The 17370-nt window shown below is 43.3% G+C and overlaps 1 protein-coding gene, 1 long non-coding RNA gene and 1 other non-coding gene across 4 annotated transcripts; all 3 read left to right on the forward strand.

The window, feature by feature from the left end:
* The first annotated feature begins 3 nt into the window (after positions 1 to 3).
* On the forward strand, positions 4 to 76 carry trnar-ucg (transfer RNA arginine (anticodon UCG)). The gene has a single exon. It is a non-coding gene; the product is annotated as a tRNA-Arg (tRNA).
* LOC143321763 (Golgi apparatus membrane protein TVP23 homolog A-like) lies at positions 21 to 2424 on the forward strand. 2 transcript variants are annotated; one of them, XM_076732394.1, is made up of 7 exons: positions 21 to 346; positions 494 to 576; positions 931 to 1075; positions 1180 to 1269; positions 1353 to 1481; positions 1562 to 1690; positions 1773 to 2424. In XM_076732394.1, exons 1-7 carry the CDS (start codon positions 344 to 346, stop codon positions 1797 to 1799), a joined length of 606 nt encoding a protein of 201 aa, XP_076588509.1. In that variant the 5' UTR covers positions 21 to 343; the 3' UTR covers positions 1800 to 2424. The 2 variants fall into 2 exon arrangements, with proteins under 2 accessions (XP_076588509.1, XP_076588508.1); XM_076732393.1 differs by having other exon boundaries at positions 143 to 346; positions 1777 to 2355.
* A 1991-nt stretch (positions 2425 to 4415) lies between these two features.
* LOC143321764 (uncharacterized) lies at positions 4416 to 14903 on the forward strand. Its single transcript, XR_013077247.1, has 4 exons — positions 4416 to 4578; positions 5850 to 6020; positions 7834 to 8148; positions 14436 to 14903. It is a non-coding gene; the product is annotated as an uncharacterized LOC143321764 (long non-coding RNA).
* The last annotated feature ends 2467 nt before the right edge of the window (positions 14904 to 17370 follow it).

Consider the following 17370-nt stretch of genomic DNA (forward strand, 5'->3'; position numbering starts at 1 on the left):
ACGGGCCGCGTGGCCTAATGGATAAGGCGTCTGACTTCGGATCAGAAGATTGCAGGTTCGAGTCCTGCCGCGGTCGTCTTTTTGAAACCCTGGGATTGAGGTCGACTGTGTCGTTCTCCTTCAGCATCATACATATCCCATATCGACATTTGCCTGATTATGCTGCCATACGACGTCGGTCATGACTATCATGGCAATTTAAACTCGCATTACTGCGAAATGATTTTATTCTTTGCTTCCTGATGTGGATGTGAAAGTGGTGACTGACAAGGCAGTGTCGGTACTATTTCACTGTAACACCTGGTTTATTCTCAGCCCTGTGGTACAGCCACGCTTTGCACAAATGGTACTTCGGTTTTGCATCACGCATCTATGATCATGATCATGGATTTTTTTCCCTCTGCCTCTAATGTGCTGTGTTTCTTTGTGTTGTATCAGCGGAGAGGACATGCCGTGATTCATCCTGTTGTGTTTTGTATTTGCTTCTTGCCAGACGATGGCGGATGACACGGAGGATGTGGAGCTGGACTTTGCTGCTGACGAGCAGGAGAGGGCGCGGAGAAGCGCAGTCTTAAGGTGCACTGCAGGAGATGTTTATTATAACACAAACCCAATGGTCTTACACAGTCTTTTGCGTTTGTTACTGTAAAATCAATGGGGATGTTGTCCAGTTGAAGGATTGTTCAACTTGTCATAATTTGTACTATAAATAACATGAAACGTTTTAAACAAATCTCAACAAGTTCCATGTATTGCTCTGTCATATATAAGGCTGATTTTCAGTTCAGTTATATAAAATCTGATTTTATCTACATACATCATCAGGGGAAGTCTCCAGTGCTGGAAAATGAATTTTCTCTGCCTGCTTTAACTGCACTTGCTTCATTGGCATTTTTAGGCTCCTCATCATTTCTAATCCTGTGATTTCAGACACCCTCTCGCCTCCTTTTTCCACCTGTTCTTCCGGGTGGTTGCCATAGTCACCTATTTGCTGTGTGACTGGTTCAGCGAGAGCTTTGCTTCGTGTTTTGTCCTGATCATCACTCTGCTCTCTTTTGACTTCTGGTCTGTCAAGGTGAGAGGTCAGCTAGGTCTGCTGCTCACTGCAGCACTTCAGTAGTTTAATCCCTTTCTTTCACCTGACTGGCTGTGATCGCTCGCATTTGTCCTGTGTTGCAGAATGTAACCGGCAGGCTGTTGGTGGGGCTGCGGTGGTGGAATCAGATCGACGAGGACGGAAAGAGCCTCTGGGTGTTTGAGGCCAAAAAAGTAAGTCATTATTGTGTGTCAATTTTAGTGTGGAAGAGCATTTTGAGGTTACTAAACACTGCATTATTGCTATGTGTGTGCAGACCTCCAGGGGCAATAACATTGGGACAGAGGCAGAGGCAAGGATTTTCTGGCTCGGCCTCATTATCTGTCCTCTCATATGGACATTCTTCTTCTTCACCTCCCTTTTCTCCCTGAAGATCAAATGGCTGGTGAGACACATGTTGCTTGTGTGCATGCTCTGCTTTAGAGCTCCATATCATACTTAAATGCATTTGTCTGTCTTCCCCAGTCGCTTGTGGTAGCTAGTATTTCCCTCCAAGTGGCTAATCTCTATGGTTACCTTCGCTGCAAGGCGGTGGGAGAGGACGGCAGGCCTCCAGACACCAGCTCTTTCACAGGACAGCACCTCCTGCAGCGTGTGAGTGACTGACGGCAGCATTTAGCGTGTCAGCGAGCATTAGAGCTGAACATAAACTCACCAATAATTTCTCCTCTTCCAGCCAGACATCATCTTTGGGATGCTATGAAGAGGACCCTCCTGCACCCATGTAGCCACTCTGCTGTGCTTGTGTGGACAAGAGAGAGGAGGAGGAGGAGGAGGAGGGAGAGAGATGAGAGCTGCCTCGTCTCTAAAGTTTACACAAACTGCATCAACTTGAACGGCTGTGTGCCCTGTGCATGCCTTACGCTGCAGACTGTTCACTTCACTCTGGCTGTTATGTCAATAAAAGATAAGAGCATTATACATTCATTCCTGCTCATTGGATTATTGACTTAAAAGCAGTAAAAAGCTAGTTTTCAAGCAGCTCATACGCAAGGTTAGATTGTGATCTTCTTCTGTCTCTGCGGTAAACTTGTTTGCTAACAGGGCTCCATGACCTGCAGTAGAAAACCCAGGGCTAAATCTGATGTAGAAGCCCTAAAGTGGCATCAGCACCCCTCCAGAAAGTTGGCTTTATTGGGGAAAGAAAAGATTTTATATGTTTCAGATGGAGTGATGAAGTGGCACACCGTGTCTCCAGTGTTTGATTGAAATTGTTTCACAAAACCTCCAAACGTTTGAACAGGAAATACTGATGGCACCTCTGAGACTGTGTTAAGCATTAATTATGTGTGAACTAACAAATTACCATTAAAGTTTGATGAAAATGGAAACATTTGTAATCTGCAGTAGGCCTACACGTTGTGCTTCAATGCACGGCATGATGAATAAATGAGGAAAAGCACACAAACCACACAAAAAGCATGGGAATCACGACTGTCATGAAAACTGAACAAAAAAAAGAGCCAAAATTATTTGAAAATGATTCAAACATAACTTAAAATCCTATACAGCTCAGATCAGTTGAAACTTTTTAGCTTACAGATTTTTGGTGGGAATTTTTATTCTATGAGAAACTGAATTTTAGAAATCTTAATTTGTGTACTGCAGGTTGCAGTCTAACTCAAAAGTATATTTTTTTCCATTCATCTGTGATTCCAAACTTAAATTGCCTGTTCTACACCTGCCAACTACCAAATTTGCTATTTTATTTAAGGTAGTATTGCAGCCCATTCTTAAACAGCAATGCAGTGGAAGTTTCAAAAAGATTACACTTAATTATGATTAAATAATTAAATAACCAAGCACTGAGAGCTCTGTTCAATACTGAGAGACAATGACTGTGTAAAACTATATTCATTATGACAATTTAATGTCTAACATTCTGCCATTATTTGCAGTAAACATGGCTGAAAGACACATTTGAAAGAACCTTAACGTCCTTTAATTTATTTCCAGTATAATTACCATTTACAGCGCTTTAGAAAACATTTTCTTCTGGCCGTACAGATTTGGAGGGAACCGCTCACACCACTCTTGGCCGTGGCCCCGGTGCTCCCATACAAACGCTTCGGACTTCAAAGATCTTTAATTTGTAAAGAGGTCTCACTCCTGTGTCCAATCTGTGAAACCATGTGAACCGTGTTGGGCGGGAAGTAGCTGTCTTTCCTTTCTTTCTTGCTCACTTGTTTAAACATACAATAGCCATCTGGTATGCTATGAAGAAACCTCCAGAGCTAAAATGAATGCTTAACTCATATGTAGCACAATTTGGCTGCCTGTGGTCACCAGGTTTGCTTTATGTTGGCTTGAGCTGCAGTCACAAAAGCCACATTTTTGTTTGCTGTGCCAGTAGTTGAAATTGTTTGAATTTTAAACATGTGGGGACATACCATGGCAAAAGAACAACTTTAGGCTTTACTAATGTAAATCAGGTGAGAAAATGTTGAGAGGGCACAACAGCTAACATGTGGAAGACTGACAGACGCATATAAAGTGGAGCTGGATTCTCACATAAATTATAGCACTAAAAACCTCTCAAAAGGATTAGGGAACCATTGAAATTATTATCATAAACTTTTAACTGGAAATATAGATCACAATCTGACTTAACTAGCCTATTTCAAATAAATGCTAAATATATATTCACTTATATAAGATTAAGTCTACTGGTGAAGATGATGTGAAATTATCAGTCAGAATTGGCTTTATTGGCCAAGTATGTGTTCTAATACAAGGAATTTGGCTCCGATTAAACATTGCACTCAATGTACTTGCATATTAAACAAAGGCATATAGCTCAATCAGGACAAAAAAGACAAAAATAAAATACAGCCAGAGGACTGAATGGACCTTGAGGTGACTCTTTGCCAAATTCTGTCTCCAAAATCAAGGGTGAACTTTCAATCAACTTTCTTTGAAACTTTTTTTGAAAAATCCTCAACGTGCTCAGAATAAAATGGAAATGTGAACGTCTACAATTTTCATAACACCTGAACAAACGAGCAAAATCGCTAGAAAAGTTGCAAAAAGGATCTTGGGGTGAAAAATGTTTTTTTGACAACAGAAAACAAGGGTATGTGCATTGTTTGGTCATGTTTATATTATTAGTAGTGGTAATAGTAGCAGGAGCCTAATAGTAGTAGTATAAATGAGGAAATCAATGAAAAGCAAGGGAAAACTGCTAGGAGTGAGACGTCTTGCTGAACTCGGACGTTCTTTGTTACCGGCGGACTCTGTGATTGGTCAACACGCTGCCCTGGTCCTGGTATGACGTCAGTGCGGGAGCGAGTAGAGGAAGCGCGCAGAGCGGAGGAGAGGCAGAGGCTGGAGGACTGAGGATGGACCCGGACTCACCTGAGAGCTTCGGCGCTGACACGCTGCACAAGGGCCCGATGTGAAGGCAGAAAAAATCATGTGGAAAATTCACTACGAGCTGAAGTTGAGGACATTTCCGTCCAGAGTCTGCCCCGCTTCTCAAACAGGTAAGAAAAACGCCTGGAAACAGACGGGATTTGCACGTACAGCGATACATTTCACCAGCTTTGAATCTGTTCTCATGACTTGTCCATGTGTCTTATGCAGATTATTTAGGGCCACAGAAGATGCACGCACAGTTTACCCTTTAGTTAAAATTTTGACGTGTGGTAACATTTTTCAGCCCTAAGAAACGCCCCGGCGTTTCATTCAAACCGAGGGGAAAACGTATAGCTGTTTGGCCCATAAACAGACGCAAAAAAAAAAAAAAAAGACCCTTCTTCTTTAAAGTGGAACAATATTACAGCACGCGCCTCGGCCTATTATTATGATCAGTATCAAATGTGAAACAGTCTAGTTTTAAGAAGAAGTGGGCCAATAGCAACTCTCATTAAAAGTAGGGTTCCGTTGCCCGAAGGAGCACTAAAGAGCCAAATTAAATCATCTTAAAACCAAGCTCCATCCACAATTAGGAGATTGTTTAAAAAAAAAAAAAAAAAAGCTGTTGATCTCTGCTGCACCAAAGAGCCGCGAGGCTGTCTCAGGTTCATGGTCATGCTTTCAGGCCGCCCTTTACTTTCAACGATCCAGTGAGACAAAACAGGCTCCTATGAACACGTCGCTTCGGAGGGTTTTACCAGCCAACATGTGTAGATGCAGACTTTAAGTTCCACGGCATGAATCTTTATGACTTTACAACAATATGTCAGCTTTATGCCGTTGTTAAATGCCAGCAGTCAGTCATGATGAGCGTGCAGATGTCCTGAAGTTGTGTAAAATATGTGACAGATACCTCGTGTATGAGGGAGAGACCAGCTCTGCAGAATACAGGCCTGTCCTGCACATCTGAATGTGTTTCAGTGTGCGTGGATGTGAAATGAAGTGTTTCTCAAATGCATCACATTAAACTAGATTTTTTTTAAGTCTCTCCGGAGTTGATCAGAATAAACACTCTGCTCTGTGAATTATGTAACAGAAACACAGTGCAATTGATGCTAATGCTGCAGCCACCACACACAGCCTATTTACCTCTAAATATAAAACCTGATTTTTTTATTTTCTCACGAAAACCGACAGTGATGTAATATTTTTGAATCCAACTTTAATTTAAAATGAAATGCACAGAGATGCAAAGTATGCGTGTGAGTAGGCCTTCAAGCAGACGCCTCATAGATCACGACAGGAGTGTTTGACGGCAGCTTTAGATCACACACTCAACACATCTGATCCTCTCCCTCAGCTCTGATTTAAACTGGGAATGTGTTTCTGAACATTTCAGGCCCACCGATGCCTCCTCGCCAGCATCCAGCGTGTGACAGGAGGTCTGTTTCTGTCTTTGGTTATCTAGCTGTATGAGTGTTAAATGCCTGTCATAAAGCTAGATAACCGAAAGTAGAAATGACTTCCGTAACGTTGTGTTCGCTGCCGTGCTGATCTCCACCTCACGAAGGTAAGAAAGTAGTTTTGCTTTGTGTGATTTGCTTGATGTTTATTAAGGAAAATTCGCCTACAAATAATTCCAAATGGCGCGTGCATAAAGTGGGTGTAGTCACGTGGTGTGAAAATTACATATGTGGAATAATAGGCCGTGTGAGTTATTTATTTTGTAAGCATAGTGGGGATTTATATGCATTATAATAGTCTGCAGAGGAAAATGTTTATTTATTAATTCTGTTCATTACCCTGAAAGACAGAAAAGATAACTACACAAAAATGCCTTCCTCACAACTTTTTTTCAGTCTCATGGAGGACAGATAAGGTTCACTCAGCTTCTTATTGAGGGAAGACTTTACAGAGTTTCACATTTAAGCCTAAACATCTGATTTTTTCATCTCACTGCATGAATTGACTCAGGGCCTGCAGTCAATAAGGAGCCGTGTGTGAGGGCTGCTGTGCATTCAGGTCCTCTGCAGGGTGGTGCTGGTGTTTAACCAGTGGGTGGAGGAGAACAGTGTGAAACAAGAACTCCCAAACTTTCTCCATTTCGGGGGGTTTCCAAATGTATATATGCACGAGACCTGAGATTTGTTAACATCAGCTGAGAAGAATTCTGTTTTTATCGTGTTGGGGAAAAAAATAATGTAGGCAGGGAGGCAAAAGCGGGTCACAATGGACCTTTTTCACAGCAGATGCTTTGACTGGTCCATCATTCATTTTATTATTTACACCTGTGCTTCTCCTACTGTGCCAGGTCAGAGTCAGGCCTCTGATCCCTCCTGCTCACCTGCAGCAAGTGAGAGAAAACAGTGAAGCTGAAGTCCTGCAGGGTTTCTCTGCTTTGGCACACGCTGGTGTGTTGCCATGCCCTCCCCAGCCAATGCTCATATTTTCCCAAAGCAGATCTGCCTGATTCATCTGTTGCATTTCACAGTTTAATTCATTTAGTTTTATCTTTTCCTTGAGTATTTTCCATGTATTAAAAAAACACACATTTTGCAATGAACCGGTGAGACTCTGTTTACAGAGGAAAGAAAGCGGAGGCTAACGCTTTGTCCAGCCACTATTGTCTCCACGACCGCTGATAATGCAGTTGAGTGGTGTAGCACCCGACACGCACACACAGGGTTAAAAAAAACACTTGGCGTCTGTATTTAGAGCTGTAGAGGATCTTGGGACCTTTGGGATACATTGTGTCTTGCCTCAATGAGAAGGCCAGGGCCATCCTGTAGACAGGAGCTGAACTTTTCAACTTGGTACTTCAGCGCTGTGCGGTGCATACGCTCAGCCCGGAGAATGCAGCTAAAGCCTAAAGAGCACTAAAGTGAGATGAGTTTTCATTCACTCTGTTAACTACCTATTGCAGAAGAGCTCGCTGTCAAACCGGGCTAATTGCTTCTTTCCACAGCGAGATATTGGATATGTGAAAAGGCAGTGGTCCAAGTCTTTCCCTGAGCTTGGCCTGGTAGCATGTCAACATGGCGCGCCTCCTTCATGAAAGGGAATAAAAACGCTTGAGGCTTTATTTATGGGAAGGCGTCCTTGTGTCAACCTGTGTGCATGTATGATGCAAATGTTTCTTTTTGTGTTTTTATTGGAGCGGGAATTCACACTGATGCTTGAAAAAAATAGGATTGCTGTTTAACTGAGTCTGACGTTACAAAGTTCTGATAACTTTGCAAAGTGCTGCTGGTTTAAAGAAAAACTGAATCAGTTATTTAATTAAGAGCCGACGATCAAAGGGCCGTGTTTAGCCATGCTGATATAAAATGTGCTTTTCATGTTTTATTCCTCTGTTTTCTCTCTTCCGCCCGCTCTTGTTACAGGCCTCCGATTAACTGCATTCAATGATCTGGGATTCCTGAAAAGAGGGTAGAGCCATAATTAAAAGAAAAACGAGGAGAGAAAAACGGTCGGTCCGGAATTGCCACCTCCTCCTCCTCCTCCTCCCCCCTCCTCCCACTCCTCACCCTTTTTGCCCAAGAGCCTCTAATGCCATCTGCACTGCCAACGGGGGACGCTTTGCCCGTGCCAGGAGGCGGACAAAGACCCTGCTGGATCCTTGGAGTATGGGCGCGCTCAGAGGAGCCATCTTGGGAGATGTTGCTGCAACACCTAAAATGGCTGGGCTGGCATACGAGGTGAGCTGCATCATGGTTTTCTGTTGGGTACCAGTGGTGATGGTGGTGGGCAGGAGGTGGGGGGAGTGTGTGTGTGATTGTGCGTGTTTGATGGGGGATGGGGGCAGGAGGACGGACGAGGGAAAGAAGAAGAGTTTCCCATTTCCTCCCCAGTCACACATGCCCTCTCCCTTTTCTCTTCTATCTTCTGCTGCTGCTAATTAGCAGTTAAAGGGTGATGCGAGGGGGGTGGTGGGTGAGGAAGGGTGGTGGTGGTGGTGGTGGTTGGTGGTGAAGGGGGTGGGGTGCGGGCTGGGTAGCAAACAAAATTAATGAGCTGGCACCGGTTGAAGGAAACCTGCCATCCTCTCTTGTCATGGTGCTTCTTTACTCCCTGATGCACACCAGGCGTGTGTGCGCGGCGCGTTTCCACCCGACAAACCGCGCAGATTAATTCATGCAAAACTGCTTCTGTTATGAAATTTATTTAGTACAGTATCTTAATGTGCTGAACCCCTCAGGTGAATTTTCTTGAGGAGGGGGTGGTAATTTCCTATTTGGGAAATCACATTATTGTTTTTAAAAGTGGAACCATCACGTCTGAGATTGAATTCACTACATGAACAAGGATTTTTTGGCTTGTTGAGCAGTTCAGCACTGAATGTTAGCGGCTTTTTCTGCTGCCATTTTTGTTTCTGTGCAACACACACACAGATGAACTGAACAGGCACGCCGCTACATACAGCTCATATGTTACTAGCATTTAGCTTCGTGCTAAGGCTTACTTTCCCAACAGTCTCAGAAAGAAAGAGGCAACACCAACAGTGCATCAATGAGGATCTTTGCTTTATATAATGATGTTCATCAGAGCGTCTGAAGTGTCTCAAATGATGTTTTTGAAAGGCTTCACAGGACTGCTTGCATGTTGGATCTCATATCTTCTTAAGCATTTAGTCCCAAACATTTCATAATGATTACAACTCTCAGCATATGTGCAATAAAACTCTGCTGCTGCACGCAGGCAAGAACTTTATTTGACTCCCACAAACTAAAAATGTCAGACATCACTCATGTAAAAATGTCACATTCTTCAAAAATGTGACAGGGGGAAACAGCGACCGCCAAATATCAAAGCTCCAAATCTTTACCAGTGCCATCCCTGTAACCTCACACACACACACACACACACACACACACACACACACACACACACACACACACACAGGTCGTGGTGTAGAGCTGCTCAGTACCCCCGGTGGCTCTGGCAGCGACCTGGAGCAGAAAAGGGACACGTGAGCATGTGTGTTCAGGGCCAACATGTGCAGCTGCAGTGCTTGTGTGTTAATGAACAGTGCAGTGCGTTTTCACATTATCATTCAGCCCCACTCTCTGTTTAGTCCCCCCACCCCACCCCTCCTCCACCCTCCGTAAAGGCCTGCTTTCCCACCATTGTGGGAGTTGGTGCTGCGGCGGGCCTGGGCTGGGGGGCAGGGTGGGAAAGACCCTCCAGACTAGACATGAGCAGATGCCTGAGACATTAGACTGTCGTGCGGATCACTGGGGTCGGGTGAGCCGCTGAGTCTTAATGCGTGTGCAAGTGTATGTGTGTTTGATATGTGTGTGATGGGGGGGTAGCAGTCCAGACCCTGGAGTGCCACCTGACTGTTCATTAGTCTATTCAGCCTCCTCTGCATGTCTGAGAGGCATGGAGATGCTGTTTTTTTCTGCTAAATGAGGATTTCACTGGCATTAGAGATGCATTCATACATGATATGCATGTGGGTGCATACACTCAGGCCTGCACCCTGTCACACAGCACATCACGGTGCGCCATCAGAGGTGTAACGCAATGATATTTCAACAACCACAAATATGCATGTTTATGTTTTTAACATTGGGGATGTGATTTCATTCCGTGCAGGTTGCCCGTCATCAACCATGCACTCCTTCGTCTTTGCTCAGTTAACCAGCTGGATATGATTTGTCCTTCGCGCAAACAGAATCTGCATATTATGTATCGCTCTCAGGCGATGCAAAGACAGACATCATGAAAATCTCACAAGACAGTGGGTTGCACGGCGTGTCATCGAGAATGACTCAGCTAAGGCGATGGGTGTGCCTAACAAGCTGAATGATGTAACCTGCGGATAATGATTATTAATGAGCTTCATACTGTACGTGCGCCTCCACAAGATATGTAAGGCATGTGCAGCCCACGTGTCAAAAGCTTATTCCCTCTCCTTATTCATATAAAAGACTCAGAGCTGTCTTTATAATTGCATTTGCGCTGCTCATCTGTGATATACGGCGCATTGCTTCGGGCAGATTTGACAGAAGAGAGAAAGCAACGGTGGAGGCGAGAAATTAATCTTGAGATACTGTAGCTTGCTCCATTGCTGTCGCAGATCTCCACGTTATGTTGGAGAAAACAGAGGAGCGGGAGAGGGGGACTTGGCAAAATTGTTGTTTTTGAAAAGTACAACTAAAAGGCTGGCTCATCAAGGAAGGGTTAAAGATGGCGGAGACAATGTATGGCTGTATGTAAAGGAGGCACCAGAGGCAGGTGTAGCACATGGGCAGCCATGTTTGAGCCACCAGTGTTACCTCTGCGTTTGCTGATGAAGTTGCTAGCTGGTGCTAGCTTGTGCAGCAGTGCCACGCTAAAGCAATTTGCAGCCGCGAGGAGCTGGACATGGAGGACTGGTGTGTGTGAGGGCGTGTGTGCAACTGTGTGCGATAGCTGCGGCAGTCGACAGAGACAGCGTGGTCAAAGAGAGGCGGTGACTGAAGCACATTTGTCAGGGAGATGAATTCATCCTCACTGTGCCTGCAAGAAGAGCAGCCACTTGTTCTCGTGTTTGGAGGATGTGAGAATGAGTGACACGCGTGCAGAATATTTATTCCTGTAATGACGGCTGTCGGTAATTCTGACTAATTGCAGCACGCAGGTTGACATAACGTGAAATGAGCGGCAGGGAGTGAACGCAGAATTAAAATACGCCATCAAGGTGAGCTCGTCTTGATTTTAATATGTCTTACAAACACTTTGGTGGAACTGCTTAAGAGGCTGCGTTTAATCTGCTCTGAGACAAAGAGAGTTTCAATCATCTGAACTGAAACCAGAGCGGCTGAGCAGTGAGGTCACCGTGTCAGGAGGATTTAGGATGTGAGCGTCTCTGAATCTTCCTCTGCACACTGTGGATCCACGATGGCGGATGACTTAAATATTCATTCTTCAATTCCTTCTTGTACATAACCTAAAAAAAAAAAAAGTATTTCCCCTCCAGAAAATGGCAGAATATAGATGATTACCTTTTCTTTCTTCTCTCTTTTCCTCTGTAATTCATTATTAACTATGTAGTGCTTTTGCTACGTGGAGTTTTCAGCGCAAGGAAATTATAATGTGTGACATGATGAAGTGACAGTAGCTGGTGCTCACTTCCAATTCTGTACGAGTGAGGCAGCGTAGCCATAGTAGCGATAAAATGTTAATACCATATAGCTCCTGGGTTACCTCTTCGGATTCTCCTCACTATGCGTGGACACTATTAATGTTTTAACGGCTCTGCTGTGATATATAAAGCCCAGCTTGCGGGCCGCCCATAGTCTTGGATGAGGTCCAATGTGGGTCAAGCGAGGCTCATCGGGCTTTTTTAATGCAACTTTGGCCGAGACTAATCTAGCACAAAGCCTGACATTAAGTATCTTACAGGAAGATGGAGAGAAGTTTCTACATCCCAGGCTTTTCAGATTACGTCTGTTGGCCGTGGCGTCTGTGAGTAGGGGTCCTGTATGCTCCAATGAAAGCAGAGGAGAATTAGGTGACTGAGCCTTTAATACAGTGGCCCTTTGTAATCATATCAGGGGGAGATGAGGTTCTAGGGTGAGGAGAATTAGGGGGAATCCTTGGTGTGACCTCGTTTATACATGTTTTTCACTCTGCGGGTACAGTAGGTGAATTTGATACCAGGGTAAAGGTTAGAAATGAGGAAACGTTCATTTTAAAAAAGGGAAATCTTCCAGAGTATATTCTCGTGTCAGTGGATGGACGCACGACTCCATCATCAGAAATCAAGTCAAGTTCAAGTTCATGGGTGCACTCGCTCTGTCTGCATCCAGTCGGAGAGGGTCTGTGGCCACCCTGGTGTACAAGAGGAGGAGGAGGAGGAGGAGGAGGAGGAGGAGGTGGTGGAGGGTGGGTGGATTTGGGGGTACATAGCCTTTGACCTCTGTTAGGGTTGCTATGGGAAAGAGGCCGGCCAGCTCAGTAATGTACGTCTGAAAAGGCCGAACTGTCAGAGCTGTCCAGCAGACGTCAACCCCCCACCACACACACACACACACACACACACACACACACACACACACACACACACACTAACTCGAACCCATTCACACATACTCACAGATGGCACGGGCCAGCTTGGGAATGTTAGCAGCAACAGAACGCTTTATGTTCATCAGACACCGTTATAATTCACCCGGGCTTAAGAGCTACACATTACCAGTCTGCACCTCTTCCTCAGTGCATCGCCGCTATTGTGTTGGCTCTTTTTTCAGGCTCACCCTACACGTCTGAACACCCATTGTGTGTGTGTGTGTGTGTGTGTGTGTGTGTGTGTGTGTGTGTGTGCGTGCGCGAGCGCTGTAGGTTTATGCAACACTAAATATACCATTACTGTGGTGAAACAACACCTGTCAGAAAATAAAATGACTTTTTACATCACAAACAAAGAGCTTTGTCTCATTCTTCAAGTTCTCCAAATAAAAGCCACAAATAGGGCTTCACAACTAAAACATAACTCTTTTCAGCCAGAATCAGCAGAGATGAAGGACATTTTACTGAAAAAGCGTTGCCTGTACATTGTCATATAAAGAGCAATGAAACGTAACATGAACTTTGTATTCAGTCTCATTCAAATTATAAAACAGGATAAGAGGACAAAAGAGCTGTTTCTGTGGCGAATGGCAGAGTACTCGATGTGTCCGTGCACATCAAGATCTTTGACTTCGATCCTGCTTCACATGAGCTTCTGCACTATAGCTGCTTTTAGACGTGTGCGCAATTTGAGTTTGTACCCGACACCAGCAGGCCATCCGTGTTTAGGAACAAATTGCACATAATACACTCTAATCTGTTTTGAACAATAAAAAGTAAATGAATGGCCCACACCTGCATTCTTGTGTTATCTGTCCTGCAGTCCATCTGTCTCCATAAACTACTGCACATGTACAGACATATCGATGAAATAATCTGTGTCATCCGCGAGCCATGCATTTCTGTCAGCTCCTTTCAAAATCGCCAGCCATGTTTGAGTGACCGCATGCCATTGAGGGCATGCATAACCGCTGATTGTAATACGTGCGTGTTTCCATGCCCCCTCTGCAAATGTGTGCAAGTGTGTCCTCATTTAAGGTTGCATTCATTCAGGGGAGGGGTCTCAGGAATAAAAGAGTGTGTATTTGCATACGCTGCATGCTGCCTGCAGGAGAGGGAGCAGTCAAAAAAAAGATGTCAGAGGTGGACAAAGAGAACGAGGACAAATCCTTCATTGTGGGGTTGGTGGGAGAAAGGGCTCGTCTGAATTGGGGAGTGGGCGAAAATTGACAGAGAAAGAGTTCGGGCTGGTTCCCTGTGGGGATAAAAGCCTTAAGATCCCTCCATGCATACAGCCTGAAAATGAGAGAGAAGAACAACATGCAGAGCGCAGGGGCCTGTTTTTTTCACTGGGCATGAAAAGGAAGTTTGTTTTTCTGAAACGCCGCCTACAATTTCTGATGTACAAGACAAAAAAAAAAAAAGAAAAAGAAAAATCAGGCACAACAATAGATTGAGTCTCGTCAAAACACACCGATCAGCCTTAACCAAAGATCTTAGCTCTGCGCAGTCATCGCTGCCTTTTGTATACTTGCTCTTAATTTGTATCTCCATAAACTCGCTTTCATATGACAGTACCTTTATGTGGGAGCTTGTTGACTCTTTTTATGTGTTGTTTCACCCTGCGGCCCTTTGTTTTCTCCTCTTTATCTCTCTTGTACATGTTTTTTTTAATTGTGCAGCACTTTGAAAAATGCTTTACAAATGAGGCTTTTAATTGTCATTATGAGTGTCTAATGTACCAGTTCTTGACAAAACTAATTTACTTCAATGCTATGAAATCTTTCTTTCTTTCTTTCTTTCTTTCTTTCGTTTGTTTCTTTCTTTCTACCCAAAATGTGAAATATTATTACACTGTCCTTGCAGAGTGGAGTAAGTTGATGGAGGTTTGATTGTCATGCTAATGATTCCTCACGTCCTTTATCCTCAGGATGAGACAGGATCCTGCGAGCCCTCCTGCCCTCTGCAGGAACCTGCTTTGGCTTGAGGAGATCGTGGCCCAAACTCAACCAAATGTCGTCATCAGACGACACCACGCTGATCATCAGTCACCTGAACCCTGCAAGAAGAGCGTCAAGTGAAATGACTGTAGGAAGAGATGCTGTGGACGCCTGAACTCCAGATGCGTCTTTAACTCAAGCTTATTTTAACAGAGTGCATGAATGATAAAGTGTGTGTCGTTGCTTACACAAATCTATTGTTTTAAAACTTGCAAATAAAAAATCCACAATGTGTGAGTTTTCATAGCTAATGCATGATTTAATTCATCCACTTATTAATGAATTTGTTGTCGCATGTTTAAATATAAATAGTAATTAATAGGATAGAAATATGGATTAAGTTTATTGTTTACTGCTGTCAGTGACACTGAAAAAAAAAATAAAAATAATGAATATTATCTCTGTGTTAGAGTCTTGTTTTTGAGCAATAGGGTGTTTTACTCTGGTGATCAAACAATGTGGTTATTTCACTGCTGACACGCGAAAGAATCTGCGTTTATATATCGAATATTTCCAACAACGTTTTGTCTTTAATCTTAAAAAAACAAAATAAAATAAGTCTAAGCGCCAGTGTGTTTAGCAGTCAAAGGACATCTCCTCCTCTCTCTCTCTCTCTCTCTCTCTCTCTCTCTCTCTCTCTCTCTCTCGGATTCACATGGTAATGTGTGTGTGAGGATCGTGTGAGAAAGTGTTTGAGTGACCCCGCATTAAGTTTTAATTAGGAGCAGCAGACTGAGGGACGTGTGTGGAATCAGTGTGGGAAAGAAAAGTTCATCAGCCACAAAACTCACAGGGCCAAATGACCCTGCCCGCTATTCAAATATGTAACAAGCTTTTGTTCATTCCCTCCATATTTTATTTAGCAGGAAAATTTAAACGCGAAATTTATGCAATCACACTGCAGATATTTTTGCTGCTCCTTGCGAAAAATGAAAAAGCTCAACTGATGACATAGAGATGTTAGAAAAAGTTAGAAATGTGGCTAAAAAGATGCTTTCTTTCTTTTTTTTTTTTTTTTTTTACTTTTTACTTTAAATCCAAGTGCACCACGGCCCACCAGGACCCAGTCTGCACGATTAATCAGGTTTGGGGATTACAGGCTGTTTGGTGTCAATCGGACCTCAATCAGTGTTCGACTGATCTGTGTCCGGAGTCAAACAACAGATGGACACGCGCAGGGTCAACAGGGGATTATTTCCGTCTCACCAGGCCACGTGGAGACAAGCGAAAGGCTTAAAAGAGACAAAAAAAAAAAATAAAATAAAAAAAAAAATCCGATATATTAGCTCAGCTCAATCCAGAATTAGACGTTTCGCCTCTTTTAAAACGAGCCACGTTTGATCACGTGGCGCAGGTAAATACTGAGACAGGTTAACGCACTTTGTTCAATTTAAGTGGTTCAGTTTTTCCTTTATTAGCTTATATTTTAGACATTTCATATTTATAAAAAACTAAAAAGTGTTATTATAATGGGATCATTTATAAGGTGAAGTATAGCATTTTATTCAGTTATAATAATTAAAATATCAACGATGACGTTCACTTTAAATCTACAGCAAACATTTTCCCCACTTTTGCATTAAACATCAGTAAAGTGTGAATGCATCACAGTCTCCTCATGAGACAGAAATTAACACCAACAACAGGAACTTTATTGATCCCATGCAGGGGAAATGAGGTGTCACAGAAGAACAAGAACAGGTGCATGAAGATAAAAACTACAGCACTGTGTACATGAGTATCTGCTTGTAAATGGAGCAGCTAGAAACCAGAATAATGGATGCCTACTGCATGAATGAAACACTGAAAAAATAAAGAGACAAAAATAATCACAAACGGAGAAGGAAGTTGCAGTAAAAAAAAAAAAAAATGCAATTAAAGACATCACTTCAGTGTTAACTGTGTAAAAACAGTGTGCTTTCACATCTGAAACCATACTCATGTAACAGTGGAGGTCTCACTCATGGAGATCTCATGCAGCAGTCAGCATGTTTTCAATCCATCCAAACACTGCAGCATCTGATTTCTGTGATTAGTTCCCCTCTCTGGATGAATGGAAACCAATTAGTGAAATCAGCCTCTGTAGAGTCTGGATGGAACGAAAGCCTAAAATGTTGAAATGATTTTGTAAAAACTGTTACACTGGTGTGATTTTCATCATTAGAAGAAAAAAAAATCATATTCTGTTGACTTTATGCTATATGCTCTGCAAATGTGTGCTTTAGGTCTCTCTCTGCAAACAAATGTTGGAGAGCTCCAGGAACAACCAGGACAGCTTCGGCGTCCGTGTCCTGCAGAGGTCCTCCCTTGAATCAACTCCTGGGCTTAAATATCGCTTTTTGATGAATGTCTTGTGAGGCGAGGCAGCTGGTCAGGGACCTGTTGGTGAAGTCCCTACAGGTCAGCAGGGGTCAGGGGGTCACGATGTGGACAGTCCCCTGGAGGACAATAAACAGGCTGGAGAAATGCTGAGGTCAGAAGGCCTCTGAGCCACAGCCAGAGGTCAAGGGCCGCTAATTAAGTGGCTATTTCCTGCTATTCCCTAGTGACCGCTGCACTCAGAGACAGACAGGAAGATGTGTGAAGTCTATTCACTGGAGGTTAATAAAAGCAAGAAAAACTTTGTCCACTGGAGCATCATGTGAGATAAAGGGGAAACAACAGCAGGCTCACCAGAAACCTGAAGGAAATAAAACCAGAATCCACTTTCAAAATATTGTTTTGCTCTGAGAGGACAGATCTCCACATAAATGCATGTTTGCACAAAAATAAAATCATATATATCAATTCCTGTATTCATTTTTTTTTTTTTTTGACACACATGAGTAGATGCACATTGATGGACGACTTCCAGTTCAATATTCA

The sequence above is a fragment of the Chaetodon auriga genome, chromosome 6, assembly GCF_051107435.1.
Source record: "Chaetodon auriga isolate fChaAug3 chromosome 6, fChaAug3.hap1, whole genome shotgun sequence".
Taxonomy (NCBI): domain Eukaryota; kingdom Metazoa; phylum Chordata; class Actinopteri; order Chaetodontiformes; family Chaetodontidae; genus Chaetodon; species Chaetodon auriga.

Bases quoted from the DNA above. Each gene is read 5' to 3' on its own strand.
- LOC143321763 (XM_076732393.1), top strand. The intron at 1,076-1,179 runs GTGAGAGGTCAG...CCTGTGTTGCAG, and splicing joins TTGACTTCTGGTCTGTCAAG to AATGTAACCGGCAGGCTGTT. The intron at 1,270-1,352 runs GTAAGTCATTAT...ATGTGTGTGCAG, and splicing joins GGGTGTTTGAGGCCAAAAAA to ACCTCCAGGGGCAATAACAT.